This window comes from Rattus norvegicus, chromosome 20 (genome assembly GCF_021556685.1).
Source record: "Rattus norvegicus strain SHRSP/BbbUtx chromosome 20, alternate assembly SHRSP_T2T, whole genome shotgun sequence".
NCBI lineage: Eukaryota > Metazoa > Chordata > Mammalia > Rodentia > Muridae > Rattus > Rattus norvegicus.
Genome location: NC_141553.1, coordinates 10430669 through 10457062, shown reverse-complemented (window position 1 = coordinate 10457062; position 26394 = coordinate 10430669). Strand labels below are relative to the sequence as shown.

The 26394-nt window shown below is 49.2% G+C and overlaps 1 protein-coding gene across 18 annotated transcripts in view; it reads right to left on the bottom strand.

The window, feature by feature from the left end:
* Pknox1 (PBX/knotted 1 homeobox 1) overlaps nucleotides 1–25553 on the bottom strand; it is a 42190-nt gene extending 16637 nt beyond the window's left edge. For 2 of the 18 annotated variants that reach the window (XM_087597107.1, XM_087597116.1), the window contains exons 1-7: nucleotides 25430–25532; nucleotides 9735–9969; nucleotides 9584–9645; nucleotides 7968–8075; nucleotides 3664–3791; nucleotides 1581–1752; nucleotides 133–303 (exon numbers count right to left, since the gene is read on the bottom strand). In XM_087597107.1, coding sequence (XP_087453233.1) covers nucleotides 133–303; nucleotides 1581–1752; nucleotides 3664–3791; nucleotides 7968–8018 — 522 coding nt within the window. In that variant the 5' untranslated portion in view covers nucleotides 8019–8075; nucleotides 9584–9645; nucleotides 9735–9969; nucleotides 25430–25532. 18 annotated transcript variants of the gene reach the window in all.
* Between the last annotated feature and the right edge of the window lie 841 nt (nucleotides 25554–26394).

Here is a 26394-nt window from a genome sequence, read left to right as displayed (position 1 = left end):
ACAGTGACGACAACAAGGTAAGGGTCTTACGTCATCACGGAAGCCAGCGATTGTGTAGGAGCAGGAGGTCGGGAGTTAACGCCAAGTGACCAATACCACAATGACCAAGAAGCACACTGGGCCCCAAAGTACCTGGGACTGCACTGGGGAGTACGGACTTCCAGGCTCCCCACTCAGCAGGGTCTCGCTGTTCATTTTTGTCTTCAGACAGGCAATGTACCGACTACAGAAGTCTTTACAGAGCTCGTTCACCTTCTCCAGTTCAAGAAGATGAATACGCAGGACCTGGATTGCTTTCACCATCTAGAGGTAGGGAAAATACAGACTTTGAAGTGGGAAACAGTGTGCCATCGTCTGTATGAGAAGCTGCCATCGTCATACACTGCTTACTTATTAGATGGAGACAGCGGCAGTGCTAGCGAGAGGAGAGGAGCAGCGTTGTGTCCTGGCCTCTGCCCTACTCGGGCTGCACCTGGGCCGCACGCAGAGCAGGGTGCCCCTTTCAGCATGGCTGTGCTGCAGCCTCGCCCTACTCCATCTCCACATCTTCATCTGTCCTGTAGGTGGCTCTCAAAGGCCAACCTCCAGCTCTGCCCTTTCTGGATCATGTGTCTGGTGTCAAGTCTGAGAACTCTGCATAGCTCTAGATCCCAACCTCTTGTGTTATTTCTCTCCTGTTTAATATGATGTCATCAAGCACCGAGGAGACTTGCTCCCAAGCAATGGGTCACAAATGCCAACAGTGCCCTGTCATTGGTACTCCTTGCTGGGAGCACAGGCCAGCCCCTCAGCCACAGGCTCATGTATGAAGTCATCTACATTCTTGATGCAGTGAGAGACCGGTCAGAAGCAAAAGCTATGGAGTGTGAACTGGGCTTAGATGGTGCTGCCAGTCAAAACACCGACTGAGCCAGGCCAGGGATGGGCCAGAACCAAAAGCTCTTCTGATTCTTGCTCAAATGACAGGCATTTCAGAGCACACGAGGCAGAGTCTGACACGGCCCACCTCGGAAGCCTCTCAGGTGGTAAAGATCAAGTAAGAAATGTAAAGCATCAGACCTAACACTGACACACTTTATCCACAGACAATAACGCTTCCAAAGACCCACTGAGTCCTGAGTCCCACAGGGAATTCACAAAACCCAGAGAAGGCCTTGCTGTGGGGTATCTGAGTCTGGCAGAGGCTCAGGCTCAAAGGCAGGCAGTGTAGGTGCCTTGAAGAAGGACGCTGTGTCCTCAAAGACCTCTCTCCACTGCGCTGGACAGGAAGAAGGCAGAGCAACTGGTGTCAGTGTTGGGAGGGAGCTGCTTTGCAGATGACGACTCAAGCCTGTTTCTAAGATTAGACCTGTACTCACGGCTCAAGTGGAGCAGACTCCCCCCGCCCCCTGTGGGAGCAGTCGGCCCCAAGGAATCTTCAGACACCCACCTCACGAGGAGGTGAGCCCCACCTCACGAGGAGGCACAATTAGTTAGATTGTTAAAGGGAAAATTAGCTAGAAACCAGGAGACCAGGAAGGTAAACTTCAAGAACAGATTTAAATCACAAAAAGTAGAAACAAAACACCAACTTTACTCACTAAGTTGTCTGTTTCCGGATCTTCACAGAAGAAGGGCTTCCCGTCCTTTTCTTGCTTCCTGACAAAGTTCTCAATGTCCACATCGAAGCTGGCGGACGTCGTGCCTTCTGATCCCTGTGTGGACTGCTCACATTTCTCAAACAGCAAAGCTAGCAATGGAAATAGCGGGTGCCTGTGGGGAAACAGAGCAAGGGTGTGCCACATCCCTCCAGGAACACTCTGGGATGTGTGCACCAATGGGCCTCTGCCCACACTGTCACAGGGATCTGTTTTTCAGTCAGGCTTCTAACTTGAGGCTCTCCTGCCTCAGCCTCAAGTCCCTGAAGTTACAGATGTGCATTGTCTGGCCTGTATGAATGATGTTTAAACAGCCTGTTACTTGTTTCTGTATATTCTTTTACAATTTTATGCTATGTGCACGCACACCTGGTGCCCATGGAGGCCAGAAGAGGGCGCCAGATCCCTCAGGTCCTCTGGAAGAACAATCTGTGCTCTTCCCCACTGAGCCATCTCTCTCAACCCATCCATCACTTGTTTTTTAATTCGTTTAGTAGTCAGAGTATGGCTACTCTGAGTAGAACTGTTTCATGAAATTTTTTTTTTTTTGGTTCTTTTTTTCGGAGCTGGGGACCGAACCCAGGGCCTTGCGCTTCCTAGGCAAGCGCTCTACCACTGAGCTAAATCCCCAACCCCTCATGAAATATTTTTAATGAGTTAGCTTTACACTATATGAAAATATCTTTTCAAAATTCCTAATCATTTCATTAACTTTTCCTTGTTATTTGTTTGCTATTTGACAGGGTCTTATTACATAGTCCAGACGGGCCTTGATTCCTGCTCCTCTCAGGCCAGCCTTCTGAGGCCTGGGCTATAGCATGGACTACCATGCCTGATTTCAATTTGTATGTGTGAACTATCCAACAATAAAATGGACCATTCTCGGTTCTTAGACCCTTACAAGTGTGTCTAGTCACCACTGTAAACAGGACACAGAGCAGCTCTAGGACACCCAGCCTTTCTTGTTCTCCCTTCCGTGTGCCATGCTGGAAGCCCTAGTTCCAGCAGAGGTCACCATCGTCAAGTTTTCTCTTGGTGTCATGGAAAAGCAATTATACAAAATGCAAGGCTTCTGAGAAGGGCTTAAGATAGCTGGGGTTCCTGTGAACACGTGTTGCAGCCATATACCTTCCTTTCCATGGGCCCACCACTGTCGAGAAACATCCAGGCTGTTTCTAGTCTGAGGATCATGAGTGAAGCTTCTAACACCCCGTGTACAGCTAGCTGTGCATCTACAGACCTGTGTTCACAGGACACTACAGTCAAAGGGAGGACGCACAGCCGGGTGTGTAGAACACTTGGGTGGTAGAGGCAGGTGGATCGTTGTGAGTTCAAGGCCAGCTTTACCTATATAGTGAGTTCCAGGGCAGGCTAGGACTACAGAGAGATCCCATCTTAAAAAGGACGAGGCAACCCAACCCCAAGTGCCCAGTATCTGCTGAAGGATAAACGTGGTGTATAAACAGGATACAGCCTCAAAGAGGAAGAAAGTCCCAGCAGGCTCTATATTACAGTCCTCACATAAACCATTTGATGTGAAGGAAGCCAGTCAAGAAAAGATATTACTTAACTGAAGTGAGTCCTCACTCAGGAGATACCTGGGTATAAGGTCAAGAGAGCAAAATGACAGTTTCCAGAACTGCATGTAGAGGTCAGAGGACAAATCTATGGCATTTTCCTCACCCTCTGTGGGTTCTAGGACTCAAACTCAGGTCATCTCATTTACATGGTAAGACTTTCCTTGCTGACCCATTCTCTAGGCCTCCTCTTTCCCTTTTAGGGTTTTGTTAGGTAGTCCAGACTGGCCTGCAACTGGCTTTGAACTGTCTATCCCCGTGCTGAGAGTCTAAGTGTGCACCACCATGCTTGTTCTGAAGACTTCCTGGAAGGTTACCTGAGTTTAGGTCTCTATTACTACTCGTGCGTTATTATAAGAGCCATCGCAATCCGCAAAGGGCTCAGTGTAGATCCCAGCCCTGAGTTCCACCTCACACTGTATTCTCTCTAGTCCACACCCAGTCACTACCTATAAATGGCCTGCTTGTCGGCATCCATCGGGGTCTGAGACTCGATGGGAGGAGGACTCACTCCTTCTGCATCCGGGTCAGAGCAGTTGGGATCCTGCTCTGTTTTCAACTCAGTGACCACCTGCATCTGGAAAAGGAGAAGTTCTGTTACAGAAGACATGTACAGTGCTGCTATCCTGTCAGAAGATCAGATAACTGCCCATAACATGAACAACACTAGCGGCAAACCTTTGACTCTCGTATGCTCCAAGAGCAGACAGTATGAAGGGCAAATGTATGAGGAAGTGTGATGGCTTCCAAGCCCTGTGCGTGGCTGACAGGGACACAGTGTAAGCTGACTCTTCTAGCCACTCTCCCAATGAGTAACTTGGGGAGAGGGAGAACAGAAGGTCTGCTCTTCTTATATTCACTCACAAAAACCTCAAACGCAACACTACAGTTCTGTGACAGGGTTCAGGTTCTCCCACGTGTAACCCTGCGCCATTATGCAAATATGAACAAGGGCTGGGCATGTAGCTCGTGTGCAACTTCCTTCCTAATCTGACCCCAGCACACACTCTCGTATACACGGTTTTGCATAAGACAGTGTGTGTATGTCTGTGTGCACGCACAAGTGGTGTTATAGATGGTCGTAAACCATACCACGTGGTTGTAGGAAGCGAACTCCAGCCCTCTGCAAGAACGGGATGAGCTCCTAACCAGTGAGCCGCGACACACAGCTTTAAACAAAGGGCAGCTTATCCAGACAGTGAAGAGACCAGGTGTGTTTACTAGGGTTGTAACATGTTCTCTGTGTTACACAAGCTATGTCTCTGCCTCTCAGATAGACTTATCTTAGGAAGAGGCCACCCTGTCTCCACACTAGCCAGGGGCCCCACCCCCAACGCTGCCCCCAATGCTTTCCGGCAGCCCAGAAGGACATCCATTCTGTCGCCATCTTTAGAATTACTTGGAGAATTCTTTTTTGTTTTTCCTTTCAAAAAACAAGGCAACCTGGGGCTAGAGAATTAAGAGCGCTCTCTAGCTATTCTTCCAGAGAACCTGGTTTTGGTTCCTGGCACCCACAGAACTCCAAGCACCTGTGAACTCCAGTTCTAGGGGACCCAGTACCTTCTTCTGGCCTCTGAGGACTCCTCCACAGGTATGGAACACATAAGCTCACTCACACAGGCTCACACATAATAACAAAGCCAGGAGCCAGGCAAGGTGGCCAACCTTTAATCCCAGCACTGGGGGGGGGGGGGGGGGGGTAAGGCCACTCTGGTCTACACAGTGAACTCCAGGCAAGCCAGGGCTATGCAGTGAGATGCCATCTCAGAATCTCAGAAAATTAAATGAATAAATATGTAATGAAAGCCTAACAGACAATCCTTTAAAGGTGGCCTGACCGTGTGTATAAAAAACCATCACAGGGGCTGCATCACAGGCTCAGCAGCTAAAAGCACTGACTGATCTTCTAAAGGACCCGGGTTCAATTCCCAGCACCCACATGGCAACCCACAACTGTCTGTATGTCTAAGATCTGACACTCTCACACAGACATACATGCAGACAAAACACCAGTGCACATAAAATAAAAATAATAAATACTTTTTAAAAAAGCATTACAGGGGGCTGGATAGATGGCTCAGTGGTTAAGAGCTCCGACTGCAGGTTGGGGATTTAGCTCAGTGGTAGAGCGCTTGCCTAGCAAGTGCAAGGCCCTGGGTTCGGTCCCCAGCTTCGAAAAAAAGAAAAAAAAAAAAAAAAAAAAGCTCCGACTGCTCTCCCAGAGGTCCTGAGTTCAATTCCCAGCAACCACATGGTGGCTCACAACCATCTGTAATGAGATCTGATGCCCTTTTCTGGTGTGTCTGAAGATAGCTACAGTGTACTCATATATAATAAATAAATCTTTAAAAAAAAAAAAAAGAATCCTAAACAACAAAAGACTAAAAAAAAAAAAAATTACAGGATGCCGTGACTATCCACACAGGGGACATGGAATGTCCCTGAAAGAGCAGCGGGCGTGCTGCAGGAGGCTGTCACCACTCTGTCTGGTACAAGATACACACAGAAGGCAGGTCTAGTCTGAACAAAGACCTAAAGACTGGAGGGAGGGCAACTGCAGCAGCCAGAGGCAGAGCCTCCGGGCAGAGATTCCTGAGCCGTCTGAAGGCGATGGCTGCCCCGGCGCTCCATCCGGCCTGCTCCTGCGCATGCACGCAGAGCTGGGGCAGTTCGGATCTTGCCTGACATGGGTGGAGGATCATTCCAGGCCTTAGGGAGGAGATATATTATTAGATTTGCATTATAAAAAAAACCACCCAGTGCTGGGTGTGGTAGCACATACCTGTAATTCCAGTACTTAGGAGGGAGGCTGGAGGACCATCCACAGACACCAAGAAGGTTTGAGGCCAACCTGAGCTCCACACACGAGGCCCTCCCCGTACTAAAACAATAACTAGAGAACTGGGAAGTGCATGGGGGAGGAGGAAGAGCAGGAAAAGAAGGGGAGAGGGGGAAAGGGAGGGGAGGGGAGGGGAGGGGAGGGGAGGGGAGGGGAGGAAAAAGGTCTAAGGCAGACTCGAAATAGTAAAAACACTAAAGAAAAGTGTCTGCAAACAGACAGAAATGGTGCAAAACTGGTCACCAAGGAAAGGGAGGCAGAGCTTGCCTCAGCTTCCAGACACCCTTGACAGACTCCCTGGTCTCCCTCAAATCCTGTGGCTGGGGCAAAAGAGGGCAGGTGGCGTTCCTTCTCTGCCAACTCTGTCCGGTAGGCACTCAACAGCCCAACTGGGAACACCCAGGGAGCACTGAGAAGGACCCAGCTGTACGGAGGGGACAGTCCGTCAGCTGAGCTTCTCCTCAGCTGCTGTGGGTGCACACACGGCACCTATGAGAACACTGTCCAGTGACAGCCTCAGTGAGCGGACCAGCAAGAGGTTACCAACATCAAAACACAGCAGTGCAAGCACACACAAGACACAAGGTCTGGAGTGAAGCTCCACTAAGGGTGGCGTTCCTGGGATGGTGCCAGCCTGTGCTTACACTGGGAAGATAAAGCCACAGGGTTCCCATCTTGTTTTATTTCGATTTACTTATATTTTAAAATCACGCGTCTGCACGGGGTGGGTGGGTATATGTAAGTATGAGTAAAGGTGACCCTGAAGGCCAAAAGAGCACACTGGGTACTACAGAGCTGGAGTTGCAGGCAGTTGTAGGCTGCCAGGGTATCTCAGAGTCTCTGAGCTCAGAATCTCTGTAAGAGAAGCATACAATCTTTTTTTTTTTTTTTTTTTTGGTTCTTCTTTTTTTCGGAGCTGGGGACCGAACCCAGGGCCTTGCGCTTGCTAGGCAAGTGCTCTACCACTGAGCTAAATCCCCAACCCCGAGAAGCATACAATCTTAATGCTGTGCCATCTCTCCAGACCAGGACGCCATACTGGTAACCTCATACTCAGAAGGCCGAGGCAGTACTGTCACAAGTTCAAGGCCAAGAGCCTGAGACCCTGTCTCACCAAACAACAAATAGGGGCTGGCCGGATGGCTCAGTCGATAAAGGCACTTGCTGCCAAGACAGACATGCAGAGTTCAGAGCCTGGCCCCCGCACAGTGGAAGGAGAACTGACTCTTGCCACTTGTCCTCTGACCTCTACACATGCCCTGCGGTACACAGGCACCTAAATGCAACAAACAAGCGTTCTAAGCAAACCAGAGCCAGGTGTGCAGTGCACACCTCTGCTCCAGCACTCAGGACACCAACACAGGTAGATCGAGAGGTCAAGTCCAGTCTCGGCTGCACAGAAAGACTGTCTCAACATCAAAACCTTCAGCACACCTAGCCGAGGAGACCGGCATAAAGTGTTTGCCAAGCATGAGGCTCTAAACTCTATTACTAACACTGCAAAAACACAATAAAAAAAAAAATCCAGTTTTTCTGTCTTTTTTTTTCCCTTCCCAGAGCTGAGATCAACCCAGGTCTTCACAAATGCTAGGTCAGTGCCTGTTTTGGTTTGGCTTTTGTTGTTGTTGTTGTTGTTGTTGTTTTGTATTGTGTTGTTTTTGAAACAGGGTTTTTCTGTGTAGCCCTGGCTGTCCTGGAACTCCCTCCATAGACCGGTTGGTGGCTGGTCAGGAGGTGGTGTCACTTCAGGAGTTAGCATAAACAGCCAATAGCTCTTAGCTCTGGTAAGTAATGGATGCATTTAAAGTTGGATGTGCAAGAGCATGGACACTAAACGGTCACATAAAGTGCTGTGTGAATTTATGGTCAGGCTGCCTGGCAGTTGTCAGGATGCAGAATAAGTCAGGGCCTTACTTGTTGTCCATCTTGATAGCTGTCTATACTTAGCGTCTGTGTAGCCATCATGGTTGATGAGAGTTCACTTCAGACATCAGATCATCTTGAGTGAGAAGCGAATGGTGTCTAGGGGAAGAGAGCAGAGAGCACCGGTTAACACTGCCTCGACAGGCCCTGTCTTTCATCCCACAGCACCATGTAATGTCTAAAAACCATACTTCTACAGGGAGAGGGCAATCCCTTAACTCTAAGCAAACCCTCCGTGGAACACTACACTTGCTTAGCAGCCACTCATCTTACTGTGCTGGGCCCCAACCCGCTAGTATATGGTCAACCACACCCTTTATCCCCTAACAAGGAGCCAGTAAATTCCTCCACATAAAAGGCATTGGGTAGGGTCCCGGGACAATCATAAACACTGGAGTCAGCCTAGAGAGGCCCAGCCCTCCTTGAGTATATGACAATGGGGGGCAGAATAGGAGACAGTAGGAGAGACACCAGGGGCACCACAAGACAGGAGCATGAGGAGAAAAGGAAGGTATGGAGGGGTTCCCAGGATGTGTGGGCAGAGCAGGGCTCCCCAGGGAAGGGCCATCTAAGAAAGGCTGGATGACCTGCTGAGAGCAGAGGGAAAAGAAAAAGGAAACAGCGAGGGCAAGGTGAAAACAATGAGCCCCGTAGGACAGTCAACACCCGACAGATCTGTGTGTAGACAAGTAAGTAAGCAGTGGGCGTTGCTCAGCGGAGGTAGAAACCTTCAGACAGGGCTGCAATGACGGCCAGGGTCTGACAAGCACGGGAGGGGGACCGGCTGATGCAGTGCAACAGCACAGGGTCAGCCCCAGCTGGCCTGGACCAGCAAGCTGGAGCTTGCCTAGTCACTCCAAGGCCAAGGATATGGCTTGTTCTGCACTAGCACAAGCAACTAAGGGTCACCAAAGGAAGCACAGTTATACTCGATACTGTGCAAAACAGAAGCAGATACAGCCCCGAGCAGGGCAAGCCAAGGGCAAGAATGAGCAGCATACCTTGAGATAGCTCAAAGAAGGGTGAGGTGTTTTGCCCTAAAGCAATGTAGTGGTAGCAAGAGCTAGGCCACCTCTTGAGCACATGGTAGCCCCTGGGGGTTCTTACATGATGCTCACTTTACATCTGAGAAGTCAGAATAATGGGGCCAAGGCCACATGGTTGATTAAACATGAGCTAGATACATCTCAGCAGCTTCGCTCTGAGGCTGTCCTCAGGTACCAGAGCTTTTCACAGGCCCAGGACCTAACACTAGGGGAAGGAACTAATACGTAAATTCACTGGACGCTATGAGGACAGATAGCTTGGGCACAGACACAAATTACTGACAAAGCGGCCAGTCAGTGTCAGGAGTGATGAGGTACAGGGTCCAGGTTGAGATGGAGGATGATTATGGGAGCAGACACCTTAGAGGAGGGTCTGCCTACTGAAGTGGTAGCAGGTCACCTACCACCCCTGTGAGAAGGAAGCCAGGAGACAAGATAGTTGAACGGAGGGAGTGGAGCAGACGGTAGGGATGTGTCTGGTCAGGGGAGTTTGTGGCTACAGTGAGGGCAGCAAGTCGGTGGATAGAAAGCAACAGCAGGTGTGAGCAGTGGGTGACTCACTCGCTGACCGCATGTACGGACCACAGTGAATGGCTGAGGGGCACAGGAACCAAGGTGGGGAGCTGTAGGCAGAAGAGTCAGAGACGGTGAGCCAGGAACCTGCAGGTGGACTAAGGGAGCAGGGATGGGTCCGAGCTTCCCACCTGAGCACCTGGAAGAACAGAGCCGTGGGTCCCGAGGTGAGCAAACAGCTAAGAACAGCTCCGTGGCTTGGGAGGGAGACAAAGCAGGACATCTCAGGCTGCAGACGGGTCTCAAGATACCTTCCCGGAAACTGAGCAGAGGAGCCTGGGCTGGAATCACTTGGTCATCATCAGGGTACAGGGGGTACACATGGAGATAAGCCGAGTCCTCCACAAGACACGTCCCACTCTAACACCCAGCACCTAAGCATGGACCAGATTTAGAAACAGGGTCTTACAGATGGAATGCCACTGAACTTGGGATGGAGAAACTGATTGTCTAGATAAGAGGAGAGAGAAAGATTTGAGACACACTAAGAGGCTCACCATGGCAAGATGGCGGTACACACTGAAGTGGAAGCCTATGTACTGCTCCGGTCACCAGAAGCTGCAAGAGGGAAGGACTGACACCAGAGCCTTCAGAGGGAGAGTAGTCTTGTCTACACCTTGACCACGGGCTCTAGGACCATGAGAGAGCCCATTTCCGGGGGTGGGAGGGTGGTGGTGGTGAGTTTAGTAGACCAGCTTGTGGTCATTTGGCACCGCAGCCCGAGAGAGCAAATGCACGTAACACACGATATGAAGCTAAGGGACTGAAGAGACCAAAAGGAAGACAGAAGACAGTGTGGGAGGGGACAACCTGGAGGTCAGAGGATAAGAGGGCACAGTATGATGTGAGAATCAGAATAGAACTGCTTACTCGACATAAGACAGGGGGCCATGGTGGGGGAGTGCCAACCATGTTAAGAACTTCCTCAGGATCAGGAAGAGGAGGACTGAGTCAACAGCTGGTAAGCAGAAGGACTGTGGGGGACAAAAAAGGAACCATGGCCCCCAAACCCTACCATCATAGCACCATGTTCCTATGAGCTGTCTGTACTGGGAGGGGGAGGAAAACACTTTAAAGGAGCAGTGTACGAACAACCACTCAGAAGACAGGGTGAGTGCACTGTGGCAACTAAGTTAAATATTCTTGTCTTGGGGTTGGGGATTTGGCTCAGTGGTAGAGCGCTTGCCTAGCAAGCGCAAGGTCCTGGGTTTGGTCCCCAGCTCCGAAAAAAAAAATATTCTTGTCTTTTCCTTTGGTGACAAGGTCTCACTGTGTAGCCCAGGCTATCCTAGAACCCACTATGTAGACCAGGCTGGCTTCAAACTCAGAGACTCATCTGCCTCTGCCTCCCAAGTGCTGGGATTAAAGTCATATGCAGTTATGCCTGGCTTCCAAGTTGAATCTAAAATGCTGTTACGTCTGTTAAATCTGTGTTCCACCTATCCCCGGACCCCGTTCTTGAGACAGAGACCCACAGGCCTGCAGCTTGCTCCAGAGCATCTCTCACTGTCCTTGGCTGTGGTCACTCTGGCTATCTTCCAGCTCTGGCTTCTCCCTCAGCTCCAGCACAGCACAGTCCCCTCCGGCTTCCATCTCTGCAGCTTCCACCTGCCTGCCAGAGCCTGAGTCCCGCCCTGCTCCAAACCTGGCTTTCTACAATGCAAATCTGGGCACATGACTATTGCCTCTACCCAAGCCCATCCCCAGCCATCAGTCCACCCCACCTTCCTTCTCGTCTCCAAGGGCACACACCCTTGAACCCACCACCCTGTCTTCATTCTCTCCCCAGTGGTGGAGTGTCCTACCTCCCCACCCCCCAGCAGCTCTGCCCACCCTCTCTTCCATTCTGTGTGCATGGCTGGCTATGAGCTCTACCATCCATCCCACCTTCCTCCTGGGTTTTGTCTAAGAAGCCAGAAGCCCACATGGAGGCTGGGGACTGAATGAGGGTCTTCGACCATCAGTCAGCTGGGGGTGTAAGTCTCTGAAGGTCTGAGATACTTAAGCCATACAAGTATCGCTCTTAATGATTAATTATCTTACGGTAGAGCTGGAGATTTGCCTTAGCAGTTAAGAGCACTGACTGCTCTTCCAGAGGTCCTGAGTTCAAATCCCAGCAACCACATGGTGGCTCACAGCCATCTGTAATGGGATCCGATGCCCTCTTCTGGTGTGTCTGAAGACAATGATAGTATATTCACATACATACATAAAATAAAATCTCTAAAAAGTTTATCTTAGTGTGTGTATGTGCCTGTGTGAGTTTATGTGTACCATGTAGAGGCCAGAGGACACAACCTCAGGGAATAGAGCTGTAGCTGTCACGTGGGGACTGGGGACCGAGCAGGTCCCCTGCAAGCTCTTAATCATTTACAATCCTTATAAAATTTTGTTGTTGTTTTTGAAATAGGGTTTCTCTCCATAGTTCTCGCTGTCCCGGAACTCAGAGATCTGCCCAACTTTGCCTCCTGTATACTAGGATTGAAGGTGTGTGCCGCCATACCCAACCTCTTCTAAAAGTATTTTAAACAACTTGCTTTCCAGAAATAGCTAGAGTCACTGGACTCCCTTTCCCCGGCCATGCTGGGTGAAGAGGGGCTCGGCTGTGGATGGCACTGTATCTTCCAGGGTAGTCAGCCCTCGAATCCACTGGTATATTGACAGTTCTCCTTCAAAATCAGGTCAGTCTGGAAGTGACTGCGTCACACAAATGGCTGGTGCTGCACTGCTTCCGGACAGCTCTCGATGGACACTTCCCATGCGTGGCAAGGGGGCCACTGCTGCGAGATAGTTTTCCACAAACGACTTTAAGTCTCACTGAGGAGGCTTCCTGGGCAAACCCGGCTAAAGACGATGGCCAGTGGACACGTGTGGGAAGCCAGGGACAGTGCAACAACCGAGACTTCGCCTCCCCATGCCTGTTCTCCAGAGCACATCATGTGTGCTTATGGCTGTACTCAGTGACACACCACTGGGTCACACTCCCTGGGTACACTGGGCCAGTATTTAGTACCTACAGTCGTCCCCAGTCTCACAGTCGCATAGCTCTTTTCCAGAGACACCTGTCTTTTATTGCATCATCCTGGGGGATCGGGATACGGGAGAACAGAGTGACCGAGAGACCTATCTCCCATCTGAACCCATGAATACACACCCACACATATGACGTATTTTCCCACTACCGTAGGGACGGAGGGAACATTGAAAGCGGAAAGGACAGGCATCCTCAGCCGACTGCGTGACTCTCACAACCCACACAGAGATCAGCTCTGCAATTGCTCTCAACTCCTCCAAGAACAGAATGGCCATTTCCTATAAACCCCTCTCACAATGCATGCCCAGCAGGCCCTGCACAAGTGTCTACACAGAGCTCCCTGGAGCAAACAAGTGACTGACAGACTGAGGGGCCTACTTTGGGCTAAGGTAGGGAACGACTGAATATGCTGGAGGCCTTTTAGTGTTTTGTTTTTGCTTTTTTAAGACCAGGAGATTCCAGTAGGTGAAGGGAAATACCAGAGCTCCCTACTAGAGCCAGGCTTCCCAGTGATGGGGAACAGAGGTGGGCTCAAGGCGCTCTACAGTGCTGTGGAAATGGAATGTGAGTGTGAGTGCGTGGTTTTAACACAGGGAAACACAGAAGTAGATATGCATGGGTGATATGCACCCACACATATCTGTTCCACCCACTGAAGGGACACAGTACCAACAGCAATGGTATATAACATGAGCCTAGACCTTATGCTCAAAAACGGAGGGAGGATACTTCAAACTTGCAGGAGCTTCCCTAGGCTGACTGGAATGAGAGGCTGTGGGGCACTCCTCCTGGCTCTGGCCAGGCTCCTCTGACCCCCAATGTGACAAATGCAAGATTTACAGGGCCCTTCACAGAGACTTGTACCCAGTGTTCAAAGGAAGGTCTAGGAGGCCGGGTGAAATGTGAAACTGAGCATTAACTGACATTAGATGGGAGGCCCTATATGTGGGAGACCGATGGTGCAGAATTTCTGTGGGGAAAGCTACAAGCAATGAATGGAGCCAGCTTAAGAATGAGGACTGCAAACAGCAGATCCAGTGGTGGAGTTGTGAAGTGGAAATGGAAGGGTGCTTTGGAAAGTCAGTTGGATGGTGTTTTGCTGGGGCAAACGTGTGAAAGTCGACACAGGTGTGAAAGGCTCAGGCAGACTCATGAAGGACTGTTTCCTGAAGCAGACACAGGAGAGAGGGTGTTCTGCTAAAACAAGCATGTGAAAGGACACGCGATGAAGGATTCTTTGCTAAGGACACGCACGTATTGGTCTGCCTTGCACTGCAGAGTTGAGCTGCATTTGTGGGGACTCCCTAGAGAGAAACTTCTGGTGGTGTGCCACTTCCACAGACTCAGGCTGATTGGCAGTGATGGCAGCTGAGGCAAGGCACATGGAGGACACGTGATGTTTGCAGGGTGTAAATAGAACTAAATGGCGTGATGAAGAGAGGGCTTGGCTTGCTTGTACAGCCAGCTGTGCAATACTTGTGGATTGAGTCTTGCTGATTTTTGCTTCCCTGAACTTCTCCTGGTGTCCCTCCAGCTCCCTCCTGCTGACTTGAGCAGAGGCAAAGGCCTTGCTGTCTCTGTTAGGTCAAGTCATCGTGTCACCTGACTCTACAAAACTGGGCTGCTGGTGTATCAGTGAGGTGTTTGCGAGTGGATCGAGCTGCCGCTGCCTGCTAATCTGTGAACTGAACTGCCGATTTCCAGACAACCCAGACAGGAGTTGCTCCAAAGAACCTTTCTAAATAGGTCCATTTCCCCCATATCCTTTCTTTCCCACTACCTCTGGTTGGGTGGTAGGCCAACAGGGAAGTTCAAGTGTTTAAGAACCATCATTAAAAATAAGATTTTAATAAGCGCAAGGTCCTGGGTTCGGTCCCCAGCTCCGAAAAAAAGAACAAAAAAAAAAAAAAAAAAAAAAGATTTAAAAAACTAAAGTTATAGAGCTGCCCAAGCCCTTTCAAGGGCCCATCAGGATACCAGGTGCCTAGGTATGGCACATGCCCTACAAGGTTTAATGTTTCTTAATGAGCTCTCATTCTTGCTTAGATTCCAAGTCTTTTTTTTTTTTTTTTTTTTTTTTTGGTTCTTTTTTTCCGGAGCTGGGGACCGAACCCAGGGCCTTGCGCTTCCTAGGTAAGCGCTCTACCACTGAGCTAAATCCCCAACCCCCTAAACCACTTCTCTTGATGAGTCGCTGATGAGCTCATTTCCTTCCAGGCACAAACTTCGGTGCATTCCAGACAGGAACTTTAGCTGCTTCTAGTCATCTACTATTCCCAACGCTGGGTACACAGCAGGAGCTCAATTATTTAGTTAAGTGACTCCTGAAGTCTGAACAATACAGGAATTACTTGTTCTACGAAAATTCCATAGAGCTCCCTCCTCTGTGCCTGGAGCCTGTTCAAGATGCTCTCTACCTGGAAGGTTAGCTCAAACCCTGCTTTCTTCATACATGACCCACAGCTCCCCAGAGGCAGTGCCATCGAGCAGCATGTGTGTTCCTTTTATTATTATACATACATGAATGTTTTGCCTGCATTCTGTGTACCATGTGTGTGCCCAATGCCTTCGGAAGTGAGAAGCGTGCACCAGATCCCACGAACTCCTACAGTTGTGAGCGGCCACACAGGTGCTGAGAACAGAACTCAGGTCATTTGGAAGAGCAGCCAGTGCCCCTAACCTCTGGGCCATCTCTCCAGCCCAATGTGATGTGCTCCTATTTGTCACCTTCAATCTACCTTCATATCTTTTTTGAAAGTATCTGTCTCTAATTTCTTCGTGATCAAATTTAACAAACACCAAATCAGATTTCCCCTCGTTGGATTACTTCAATCTGCTTATGCTCTTATTTTCCAGTAATACACTTGTGGATTTAGTTCCTCCAGAATACTGTCTGCTTTATCCTGGTGGTGAGGATGTATACTGTAGTTATTCATTTGTAAGACAGAAAACAGCTATAGTCGTTGTTTATTCAGAGTCAGAAAAAGAGTTCCGTTTTTTGAGACCAGGTCTGGGTAGCCCTAACTGGCCTGGAACTCACCATGTGTCTTGGTCTCAAACACTTAAGATCCTTTTGGCTTTGCTCGGTGAGTGCTGAGATTAAACCCCATTTCAAAGGGATAGTTTCTGAATCTCTTTTTTTGTTTCCTTTTATTGGATTTTTTAAATTTACATTTTAAATGTTATCCCCTATCCTGTGTTTCCCCTCCAGAAACTCTCTATCCCATCCCCCCTCCCCTTGCTTCTATGAGGATGCTCCATCACCCACCCACCCACTCCCTCCTATGTCCCCGCCCTGACAATCCCCTACACTGGGGCATCGAGCCTTGACAGGACCAAAGACCTCTTCTCCCATTGATGGCTGACAAGGCCATCCTCTGCTACATAGGCAGCTGGAGCCATGGGTCCCTCCCTGTTCTCTTGGATGGTGGTTTAGTCCCTGAGAGCTCTGGAATGTCTGGTTGGTTGATATTGTTGTTGTTCTCATGGAGTTGCAAACCCCTTCAGCTCCTTCAGTCCTTTCATTGGGGACCCCATTCTCAGTTCAATGTTTAGCTGCGAGCATCCATCCTTCAGCTCCTTCAGTCCTTTCACTGGGGACCCCATTCTCAGTTCAATGTTTAGCTGCGAGCATCCATCTCTGTATTTGTCATGCTCTGGCAGAGCCTCTCAGGAAACAGCTATATCAGGCTCCTGTCAGCAAGTACTTCTTGGGGTCTGCAATATTGTCTGGGTTTGGTGGCTGCATGTGGGATGGATCCCCAGGTGGGGCAGTCTCTGGATGGCCTTTCCTTCAGTCTCTGCTCCATACTCTGTATTTCTTTATTCTTTTTTTTTTCTTCTTTTTTTTTTTTTTTTTTTCGGAGCTGGGGATCAAACCCAGGGCCTAGCAAGCGCTCTACCACTGAGCCAAATCCCCAACCCCTCATACTCTGTATTTCTTCCTATAATTATTTTGTTCTTCCTTCTAAGGACTGAAGCATCCACACTTTGGTCATCTTTCTTTTTTTTTTTTTTTTTTTTGGAGCTGGGGACCGAACCCAGGGCCTTGCGCTTGCTAGGCAAGTGCTCTACCACTGAGCTAAATCCCCAGCGGTCATCTTTCTTCTTGAGCTTCATGTGGTCTGTGGATTGTATCATTGGGTAATCTGAGCTTTTGGACTAATATCCACTTATCAGTGAGTGCATGCCATGTGTGTTTTGTGATTGGGTTACCTCACTCAGGATGATAGTTTCTAGTTCCATCGATTTGCCTATGAATTTCATGAAGTCATTGTTTTTAATAGCTGAGTAGTACTCCATTGTGTAAATCAGTATTTACTGTATCCATTCCTCTGCTGAGGGACATCTGGGTTCTTTCCAGCTTCAGGCTAGTATAAATAAGGCTGCTATGAACATAGTGGAGCATGTGTCCTTGTTATATGCTGGAGCATCTTTTGGGTATATGTCTAGGACAGGTATAGCTGGGTCCTCAGGTAGCGTAGTACTATGTCCAATTTTCTGAGGAACCACCAGACTGATTTCCAGAGTGGTTGTACCAGCTTTCAATCTCTTTTTTTTTTTTTTTTTTTTTTTTTTTTGGTTCTTTTTTTCAGAGCTGGGGACCGAACCCAGGGTCTTGCGCTTCCTAGGCAAGCGCTCTACCACTGAGCTAAATCCCCAACCCCCAATCTCTTTATTCCAAGAAATACACAGAAGTTACACACACACACACACACACACACACACACACACACACACACACAAAGTTCCTACATAGGAATCTTTAGCTTCCCTTTCAAAGTTCTAACTAGGTTGTGTTACTGTGGTCTCAAATTCTCATTTATAGAATTGATTGTTCAAGTTTTTGAGACTAGCTCTTGTGACTGAAGAGAACTTTGAACCCCCAATGCGGCTTCTACTTCCTAGAACTGGAATCACAGGCAGACGTTACCATACCCAGTCTCTCTTCTCTCCATTTTAGGGGATGGGTCTGTTTTTTTAAGACAAGATTTCACTGTGTAGCCCAGGTTATCCTTGAACTTACAGCAATTCTCCTGCCTCTGCCTCATGACTGCTAAAAACCTGGCTAGGATTTAATTTTCTGAAACTTGAGATTTTTTTTTTTTTAATCCTAACACAGGGCTTATTTTGCTAAGTGTTTATGTGGTGAAGACAATTTACATTTTATTTATTAAACACAAATTTCTATCCATGTTTATTGGTTCGTTTGCCATATTGTTTAAATCCTCTGTATCAGCAGTTCTCAACGGTAGACAATTTTGGCACCCAGGGGACATCCAGCAATATCCAGAGATATTTCTGATTAGTGAAGCATGTGAGATCCTGACAGAGTGACCTGACTCATGTCCTTCCTGAAACTAACTCTCCCCCCCACCCCCACCTGGGAGACATCTGTCTGCCAGTGTATGTATGTTAGTATACTTGCTATAATCAGTTTGGGTAAAGATAATGAGACATAGAAAGTTTAACATTAGTACTGATACTCTGAGTGACACACAGTGGCCCCCAGGACTTTTCTGTCTAGTACTGACACTAGGAGTTTGTCTTGCCCAGCACTTGCTCCTGGTAGGCTGTGTTTCCACCCCTTATTTCCCTTCTACCTGTCAGTCGTAGCTGCCTTATATAGCCAGATCGTTCGGCCAGATGTCATCTTTCTGCTTGATTTGGAGCTTTATCAGATGAGAGACTGAGTCCCTTCAAACTAGTTGTGATTCCTGATGTTTTGGGCTTATGTCACCTGGTCTTATTTCCCAGTTCTCCTTTGTTAAAAAGTCTTTCTGGCTGGGCTTGGTGGAACACGATTTTAATTCCAATACTCAGGAGACAAAGGCAGGCAGATTTCTGGGAGTTTGAGGCCAGCCTGGTCTACAAAGCAAGTCCAGGACAGCCAGGGCTCTATTACACAAAAGAAACCTATCTCATAAAAAAACAAACTTTTTTCTGTCTGGTCATCCTGTATGTGTGGTATGGTCCCTGTCCTCGCCTATCTTCAGTTATCAACTGATTATTTTCACACTACACTAACTAAAGTCAATAGCAACCCTTCGATTCCAGTTGGTTTCCATAACAATCCTGTATTATCAGTTACACATAAACATGTTTATCAGGCAGGTGTACAGGTGCTCACCTGCATTCCCAGCTACCCAAGAAGCTGCTTCAGGTCAATCCCTCGTGCCCAGTTCAAGGTGAGCCTGGGCAACATGGGATGATGCTCAAGAGGACAGACGTCTGCTTCTCAGAATCTACATGGCAGATCACAATCATGTGTAACTCCACTTCCAGGGGATCCAGTGCTATCTTCTAACCTCCATAGGCCCCAGGCACATATGTGGTACACAAACATACATGTGGGGAAAAACACTCATACACATATCTTTTTAAAATATCCACTAAAATGTACAAGGGAACACAATTAAAAAAAAAAAAGTTGAATCAGGCTGGTCTCCAACACACATGCATGAATGCTCGCACGCTTGCTCTCGTTGCACTCCCTCCCCCGCACCTCTCTCTGATTGCCCCTTAGCTATAGGGTCATACAAATAGTCACAAAATAACTCCTAGCTCTTGGGCCACATAAACACAAACCACAGCTAACCAAGGAGAATCTAATCTCTCTCTCCCCACTGGGTTCTCTATGTAGCCCTAGCTGTTCTGGAATACTCAACTTCTCACCCACCTAAAATCTTTATCAACTCAGGTGGTGGCATCTCAGGTCACTGGGTAGCCCAGCTTCCTGTGGTCCTCTCCAGGATGCTGACACAGGACAGCTCCCCGTCCTGCCTGCTTTCAAAGGGAGCCCAATGACGGCAATCTGGAAATCTGCATGCTCTAGACGAGCCCAGTTCTAGTGTCTGCGGAAAGCAGACTCAGCACTAAAGACAGACAGGACAGCAGAAGGCGGCTGAAGACTGCACTCCAGTGTGTTAGGCTGTCTCCACATTTTCTTCTATTACTAATCCTCCTTACCAATTGATGGTCCTTGTCCCAACTAAACCTGCTTTTAATAGAAAGTGCCAGGACCCTAGGAAAACTGGCAAAGGTCTGTCTTCGAAAGGACACCTTCTCTAGGAGCTTTTTCAGGGCATTAGTCACCTAAGCACAAAGTCAAGGGAGTTTTGTTGTGTAAGAAATCTTAAGTGGGGGTTGGGGATTTAGCTCAGTGGTAGAGCGCTTGCCTAGGAAGCGCAAGGCCCTGGGTTCTGTCCCCAGCTCCGAAAAAAAGAACCAAAAAAAAAAAAAAAAAAAAGAAATCTTAAGTGGCCCTGGAGAGACAGCTCAGCAGTTAAGAACACTGACTGCTCTTCCAGAGGTCCTGAGTTCAATTCCCAGCAACCACATGGTGGCTCACAACCATCTGTAATGGGATCTGATGCCCTCTTCTGGTGTGTCTGAAGACAGCTACAGTGTATTTCATATACTTAAAATAAATCTAAAAAAAAAAAAAAAAATAGGGAGGGGTTAGGGGGATGTTGGCCTGGAAACTGGGAAAGGGAATAACAATGAAAATGTAAAGAAGAAATACCCGTTAATAAAGATGAAAAAAATGATAAAAAAAAAACAAACAAAAAACAAAAAACCCTAAAATAAATCAAGTCCCAAGTGACTAGGGCTCATAAATCACAAACAACCCTGGTTCTCATCCCCAGCACAGAAATGGCCAGTCAATGAGTAACTCGTTTGAAGGAAAACATCTGCCAAGAAATCGCTTTACTTTTCAAACAAAGCTTGAAAACATACCATTTAAAGCTTGACATCCAAATAAAGTCAGATATTAAATCGTATTAAAACAAAAGCTGTGCCAGGCACAGTGGCATGCTTGCAACCCCCAACTCAGACAGCTCAGCCAATGGGAGACTCAAGAATGGTTTGAGGCAAGCCTGGGCTACACAACAAATAAAAATGTACAGAATCCAACTAAAGACCTAACAAAACTCTAACGACAAAGGCCCTGTGTTAGTGTGAGGGTGAGTGCTGGCATGTATGTGACAGCTCGTGTATGCAGGTCAGTCATCTTCCACTCTGTCTGTGGCTGCATTGCCAGGCAGGCTGGCCCAGGGATTCTCGGTCTCTTTGCAGTCCACCTCACGGGAGTGCTAGGATTTACAGATGTGCTGCCACATCAGCCCCATGTGGGTTCCTGGGGGTCTGAGCTTGGGGTCTCACACGTGTGCAGCAAGCACTTACCTACTATCTCCTTGGCCCTAACAAAGGGCATTTTATGGGTTTTAGAATTTGTTTTGAGGCTGAGTCCAACCAACCTCAATACAAACTGCCACACAAAACTTGCATAGCTGTCCCCAGGACAAACTTTCTCCCTTGGGCACTGCCAGTGTTGCTCAGGGACACCGACAATGCATGGTAGAAAGAGGCCCCAGTGGGCCCTTCTTCCAGCAGCGGCTGCTTTCCATACCAGATTCCCTGTCAAGCCAGCTGGTACCATGTTGAGTGGATCAGAAGAAAGCCAGTTTTCAGACTGAAGACACAAAGTCAAAGGTTAGATGCTCAAAGGCCCTGATATGTCAGGCATAACCATAAGATATTAAAAAAAACCAAACTGTGACACTTAACACTGTTTTAAATTAATTTCTTTATTGTATGTGTGTACAATGTAATAGCTAGTGTGGACGTTAAAGGGAAGCTTGTAGAAATCATTTCTCTTCTTAAACCATGTGGGATCTGGGACTGAACTCAGCTTGTCAAGCTTGGGGACAACTTTTTTTACCTGCTGAGCCATTTCTCTGGCCCAACTTTAAATTTTTAAAGTAAGAAACATTAATGTTAACATGCATTTGCCAGACACAGAAATGCTTTTGACAATTTATATAAAATATATGCACATAAGCTTAAAGAATTTCTCCAAAGAAAACACACAAATGTCAAATAAACCCAACCTCACCAATCATTAGAAAATGCAATTAATACAATAAAGTGCCACCTCACATACAAGGACAACAATTTAAAAAACAACCACACAGAGAACTGATGCTGTAAGTGCAGCTCAGTGGTGGCGAGCCTGTCTGTTTACAAAGCTCTGGTCTACTGCCACAAAACAACCAAACACCCAAATGCCAGGATGGGGGGAATCTGGAAACCTTGAGTACAGCACTGGAAAAACAGCACAATGGCTCTTTAACCAATGTGTAACCAATGACATGTGGAAATCTACTCCCGAGACTGTATCAAACGCCCCAAAAGCAGAGCCCAGACATCCACACACTCGTGTACATGGCCACATTACCCACAATAGCCAAAACGCAGGCGGAACCAAAATTTCAGCAATGGTAGATGAACAAAATGCAGGGCATACATAGAATGGAACTTTGTTAGGCTTAAAAATATAGAAATGCGGGGTTGGGGATTTAGCTCAGTGGTAGAGCGCTTGCCTAGCAAGCTCAAGGCCCTGGGTTCGGTCCTCAGCTCCGGAAAAAAAAAATAGAAATGCAAACACAAGCTAAGATATTATGCAATTTTAGTGAAATTTAAGTGAAATGAGTCAACCACAAAAAGGAAAATTATTATTCCACTTACATGGGGTATCTAAAATCGGCACCTTTAGACATACAGAAAGGTGCTGGAAGAACATACGGAAAGGTGCTGGAAGAAAAAGAAGGGGCGTCTGATGTCTAAAAAGGCAGCTCGAGCACAGAGGTCAGTGTGCAGATGGTGATATGTAGGAAGACAGCGCTCAGAAGACTCATGTCCATGGCTAACAAAAGGGGAAAAGGCAAAAGTGAGGACTGAGAGAAGGTGAGGTGGAGCGGGGTGATGACCCGACAACATGGTGACTACAGAGGGAGCCCACTGGATTCCGTTGTCTTACCCCACTGAGCACATGTATAGTCAGCAGAGAAGGCTTACCTCTATCGGAAGGTGGGCCAAATAACTTATAGAGGCCTTTAGGTGACAGGATTACCCTGAGCCGAAATTACCTTATATACACAGAGCACTGACAACCCATGTCTACACTCAAGAGGGAAGAATGGCCTCGTGACTTTACCCATCAGGGTGACCACACTCTCTCATTCCAGAGAAAGGCCCAAGATGATAAAATCATCTGGAGTAGGGATGTTTGGAATCACATCAGGGCTTTGTAAAGCAAGAGCTCTATCAGTGAACTCTATCTCCTACCTTGTGGTTTTCAGGATTCTGCAGATGTTTTTCCTCACCCCCCACACCTCCCTGAAAATACTTGGAATAAGAAGCTACTCCATCTTCTTCCCATGATGCTGTCCCAAGAACCAAAGAACGTCAGAGAAACAGTTCTCAACCACAAGCCAGCCACCACACTGACTACACTGCCTGCCTTCTGGGGGAAATTCCCAGAAATAGCTGAACAGCAGGGGCTGTAGCAGGCGAGGTACCTAGCATCCTCTCAGTAATATAACACTTACCAGCCTTTGTGGCCAGGCCTGTGTCTGCTTTGCACCAAATGACCATCCAGTCCAGACTCTGTTCATTCTACCAATCAACTTTTTCTACACACAACATACTTCCACTCTAGACAAGACTGAAACAGAACTCAGACACTTGGTTTCAGCATAGCTATCTGGAAGCCTTACACACCAAAGGCTGTTGGCTAACCTCTCTTATCCTCCACCACAGTTAGACCACACCATGACATCAGGACATCAAATTCTCCTGACTGTTGTATGACTTGAATTACTTGTCACCTCTGCCAACAAAAAGCCAGATCATGAAGAAGGCCCTAACCATTCATTCATCCGTATTCCAACCAAAGACAGCTGAATGTACATGGGTTTCTAACAAGGACAGAAACTGACAAAAACAAAATTATCTACAGTAGCTTCAACCAGGAAGGCAATCAGATCAAGAGATGAGCAGGGCCAGTGTGAGGTATGTCTACAAAACATTTGAGTTGTCAAAGAATTCTCACCACAGTCCCAAAGGACTTAGAGGGCTCTCCTCAGACCAGCTGCACAGTGAGACTCTCCACACTTTGGCCCAATACTTTTCTTTTTAGACAGGGTTCTCTATGCACTCATGGCTATCTTGGGACTCACTCTATAGACCAGGCTAAAGAGATCTACCTGCCTCCGCCTCCTGAGTGCTGGGATTAGGGGGATGCCACTACCACCTCCCTGCTAGGTCAGATACTTTGAGAGCTATTTCAATATGATTGGTACTTTTTTTTACACTTTTTTTTTTTTTTTTTTTTTTGGTTCTTTTTTTCGGAGCTGGGGACCGACCCCAGGGCCTTGCGCTTCCTAGGTAAGCGCTCTACCACTGAGCTAAATCCCCAGCCCCGATTGGTACTTTTTTTGACCCTGGGAAAAGTTTCAGCTTCTGGATCCACACTTTGAACTTTGGCAAATCTCTTTTCCTCTCAACAGTTCTGGTTTTAACAACGCCAGGCCAAAGTCAAGCTTGTAACTGAATGTTACTACTCTTGTAGTGACTTTGTTTCCACAATTCACAATTCGGACTTCCTAAAGTTAGGATACAAGGCGACAGAACCGTTACTAAATGTAAACTGGAGGCCAGGCAACCTGCTGCCCCCTGAATCACAGAGACCGTTGTGGGGAACAAGCTATCTTTCCAGCCATGCTTCCTCTATTCTAAAGCACAGGGAAATCTCTTAAGAAGCATCAGCTGCTGGTGCCCTGGTGCCCAAGTTCGCCAGGAAGAACCGTGGGTTTCAACGGTACCTCACACAATGGTGGATCTAAGACTCGACGCGCTACTGCCAACGGGATGCCCCGCACACACAGGCCACAGGCTGGAAGGATTTGCAGACTCTTTTGCCTGCCTCACCTGGACATAGAATGAGCAACAAAAAGCGTGCTAGCAACGCGTTCCCGCCTCAGTCAGATCCTTCCCTGGAGTGTTTAGAGAAAGCTCATTTTTTTTCTAGCGCCAAGACAGGCGGCTTGCTTAGGGGCGTGTTCTTCCATCCTTTAGTGGAAAGCACCCACATCTTTAAAACAAAACAAAAAAAGCAAAACAAAAAAAAAACCAAAAAAACAAAAAAACCCAGTCACTTCTGGAAGAACCTTCCCTGTCGAGCCGACACCTACGTCTCAACTATCCAGAATCCCTGATGTGTGCTCAAACTTGGCCCCCGCGGCCCGCGCTCCCGGGTGGCACGGCGGGACCAACCGCGCAGGCCGCGGCCTCCGGAGCCTGAAGCCGCGACGTCGCCCGGCTCGGTGCTCCTAGCTGCACAGCTTCCCTTTACAGAAACACACGGAGCAGGCACAGCGGGACAAACACTCCCCAAGAAGCTCTTCCCAACGGGCGGTGGACACGCGCGACACGCTGTCACCGTCCGCGGACTCCCGGGGGAAGCCTCACACCGGCTCGGGCCGCCCCTTAGGGCCACCGACCCCGCCGCCATCTTCCTGCCGCGCCGCCCCCGGCCCTCGGCCCGCCGCCGCGCGCCCCCGCCGGCCCGCGCGCCCCCGCAGCCCGCGAGCCGCGCTCCGTGAGCGACGGTTAGGCGCGCGCCTCGAGCGGGCCCAGCGCGGAGGCCCTGCCGCCTTCGAGAAATTTCCGCGCCCCTGAACCCACACTGGAAAAACAAGCCGGGCGCGCCCCCGCGCCGCGGCCTCAGCGCCCCCTCCCCCATCGACGCACCCCTCCCCCGCCCCCGCCCCCGCCCCGGGCGCGGGTCAAGTGGGGCCCCGGGCACCGCCCGCCCGACCGCCCGCCTGGCCCGCGGCGGAAGAGGCAGTGGCGGAGGCGGCGGCAGCGGCGGCCTCGGCCGGTGTGATTGATAGGGACGGCGGCGGCGAGAGCGGCGGCGGCGGCGGCGGCGGAGCGGTTGAGTGACAGCTTACCTGGGTGCCAATCTTCATCACACTGACAAGCGGCTGCAGCAATCGGGACCCGCAGTGCCGCGCCCGCGTCCAACCGTCACGCCGACGCCGGGCCACGCGACACAGCCTCGCTCAATGGGAGGAGGGCGACGCCGACGCGCGCCGCATCAATATTCACCGCGGGGGCGGGGCCTGCCGGCCCCGGGCCCCGCCCCCGCCCAGCGCGACGGCGGGCAGGGGGCGGGGCGGGCGGGGCGGGGGCGAGGCAGGGGGCGGGGAGGGCCCAGGAGGGGCGGGGCAGAGGCCGGTCCCGCCCCGCGGCGCGCACTCAGCCTGGCCCCACCCAGTGGCCCAGCCCCGGCGCCAGTAGCAGCCTGCCCCGCCCCAGAGGCAGAGCTTACATTTCAGGACCATGCAGTGGGTGTGGCCTAGAGGGCTACAGACCACGCCTTCTCTGCTCACTCCTCTGCTCCCTCCCTTCGGGAAAAGGTTTGTGGAGCTGGGTGGAACCATCTGCAGCTCGGGCGGGGAGTACGGGCTGTACCATCTGAGGACCTTCTACTCAAGGCCTCCCGGCTCCAGCTCTTCGTCCTGACCGGCGCCTTGCAATCAAGGTTCTGGAGCTAGGGTAGGCGCGCGGCGAGGGAGGGAGAGAGGAAGGGGTAGTCATTCACCTTTGAAGACTGGAGGACAGAGCGCCTGAGATGTCTGCCCTGGAACCTGACCATGGAACTGACCACTGACCGTGAAGTGACTGAGGTCTGACATCTGGTCCGTTAGGACTTCAGGACAAAAAAAAAAATGAGCCTTTTCTCAGGAGGAGTGGACAATGTCTCTAGTTGGAGCTTTGCCTAGCCAGATCATCTGCAGCAGCGTACCCCGGGACACGTGGCTTCCCTGATAGCTGTAAAGACAGAGCGATGGAAGCCCTCAGTTTGCCTGGCTTGTCTAAGTTCACTCGTTTTATGCAGTGGCCACCTGAGTGT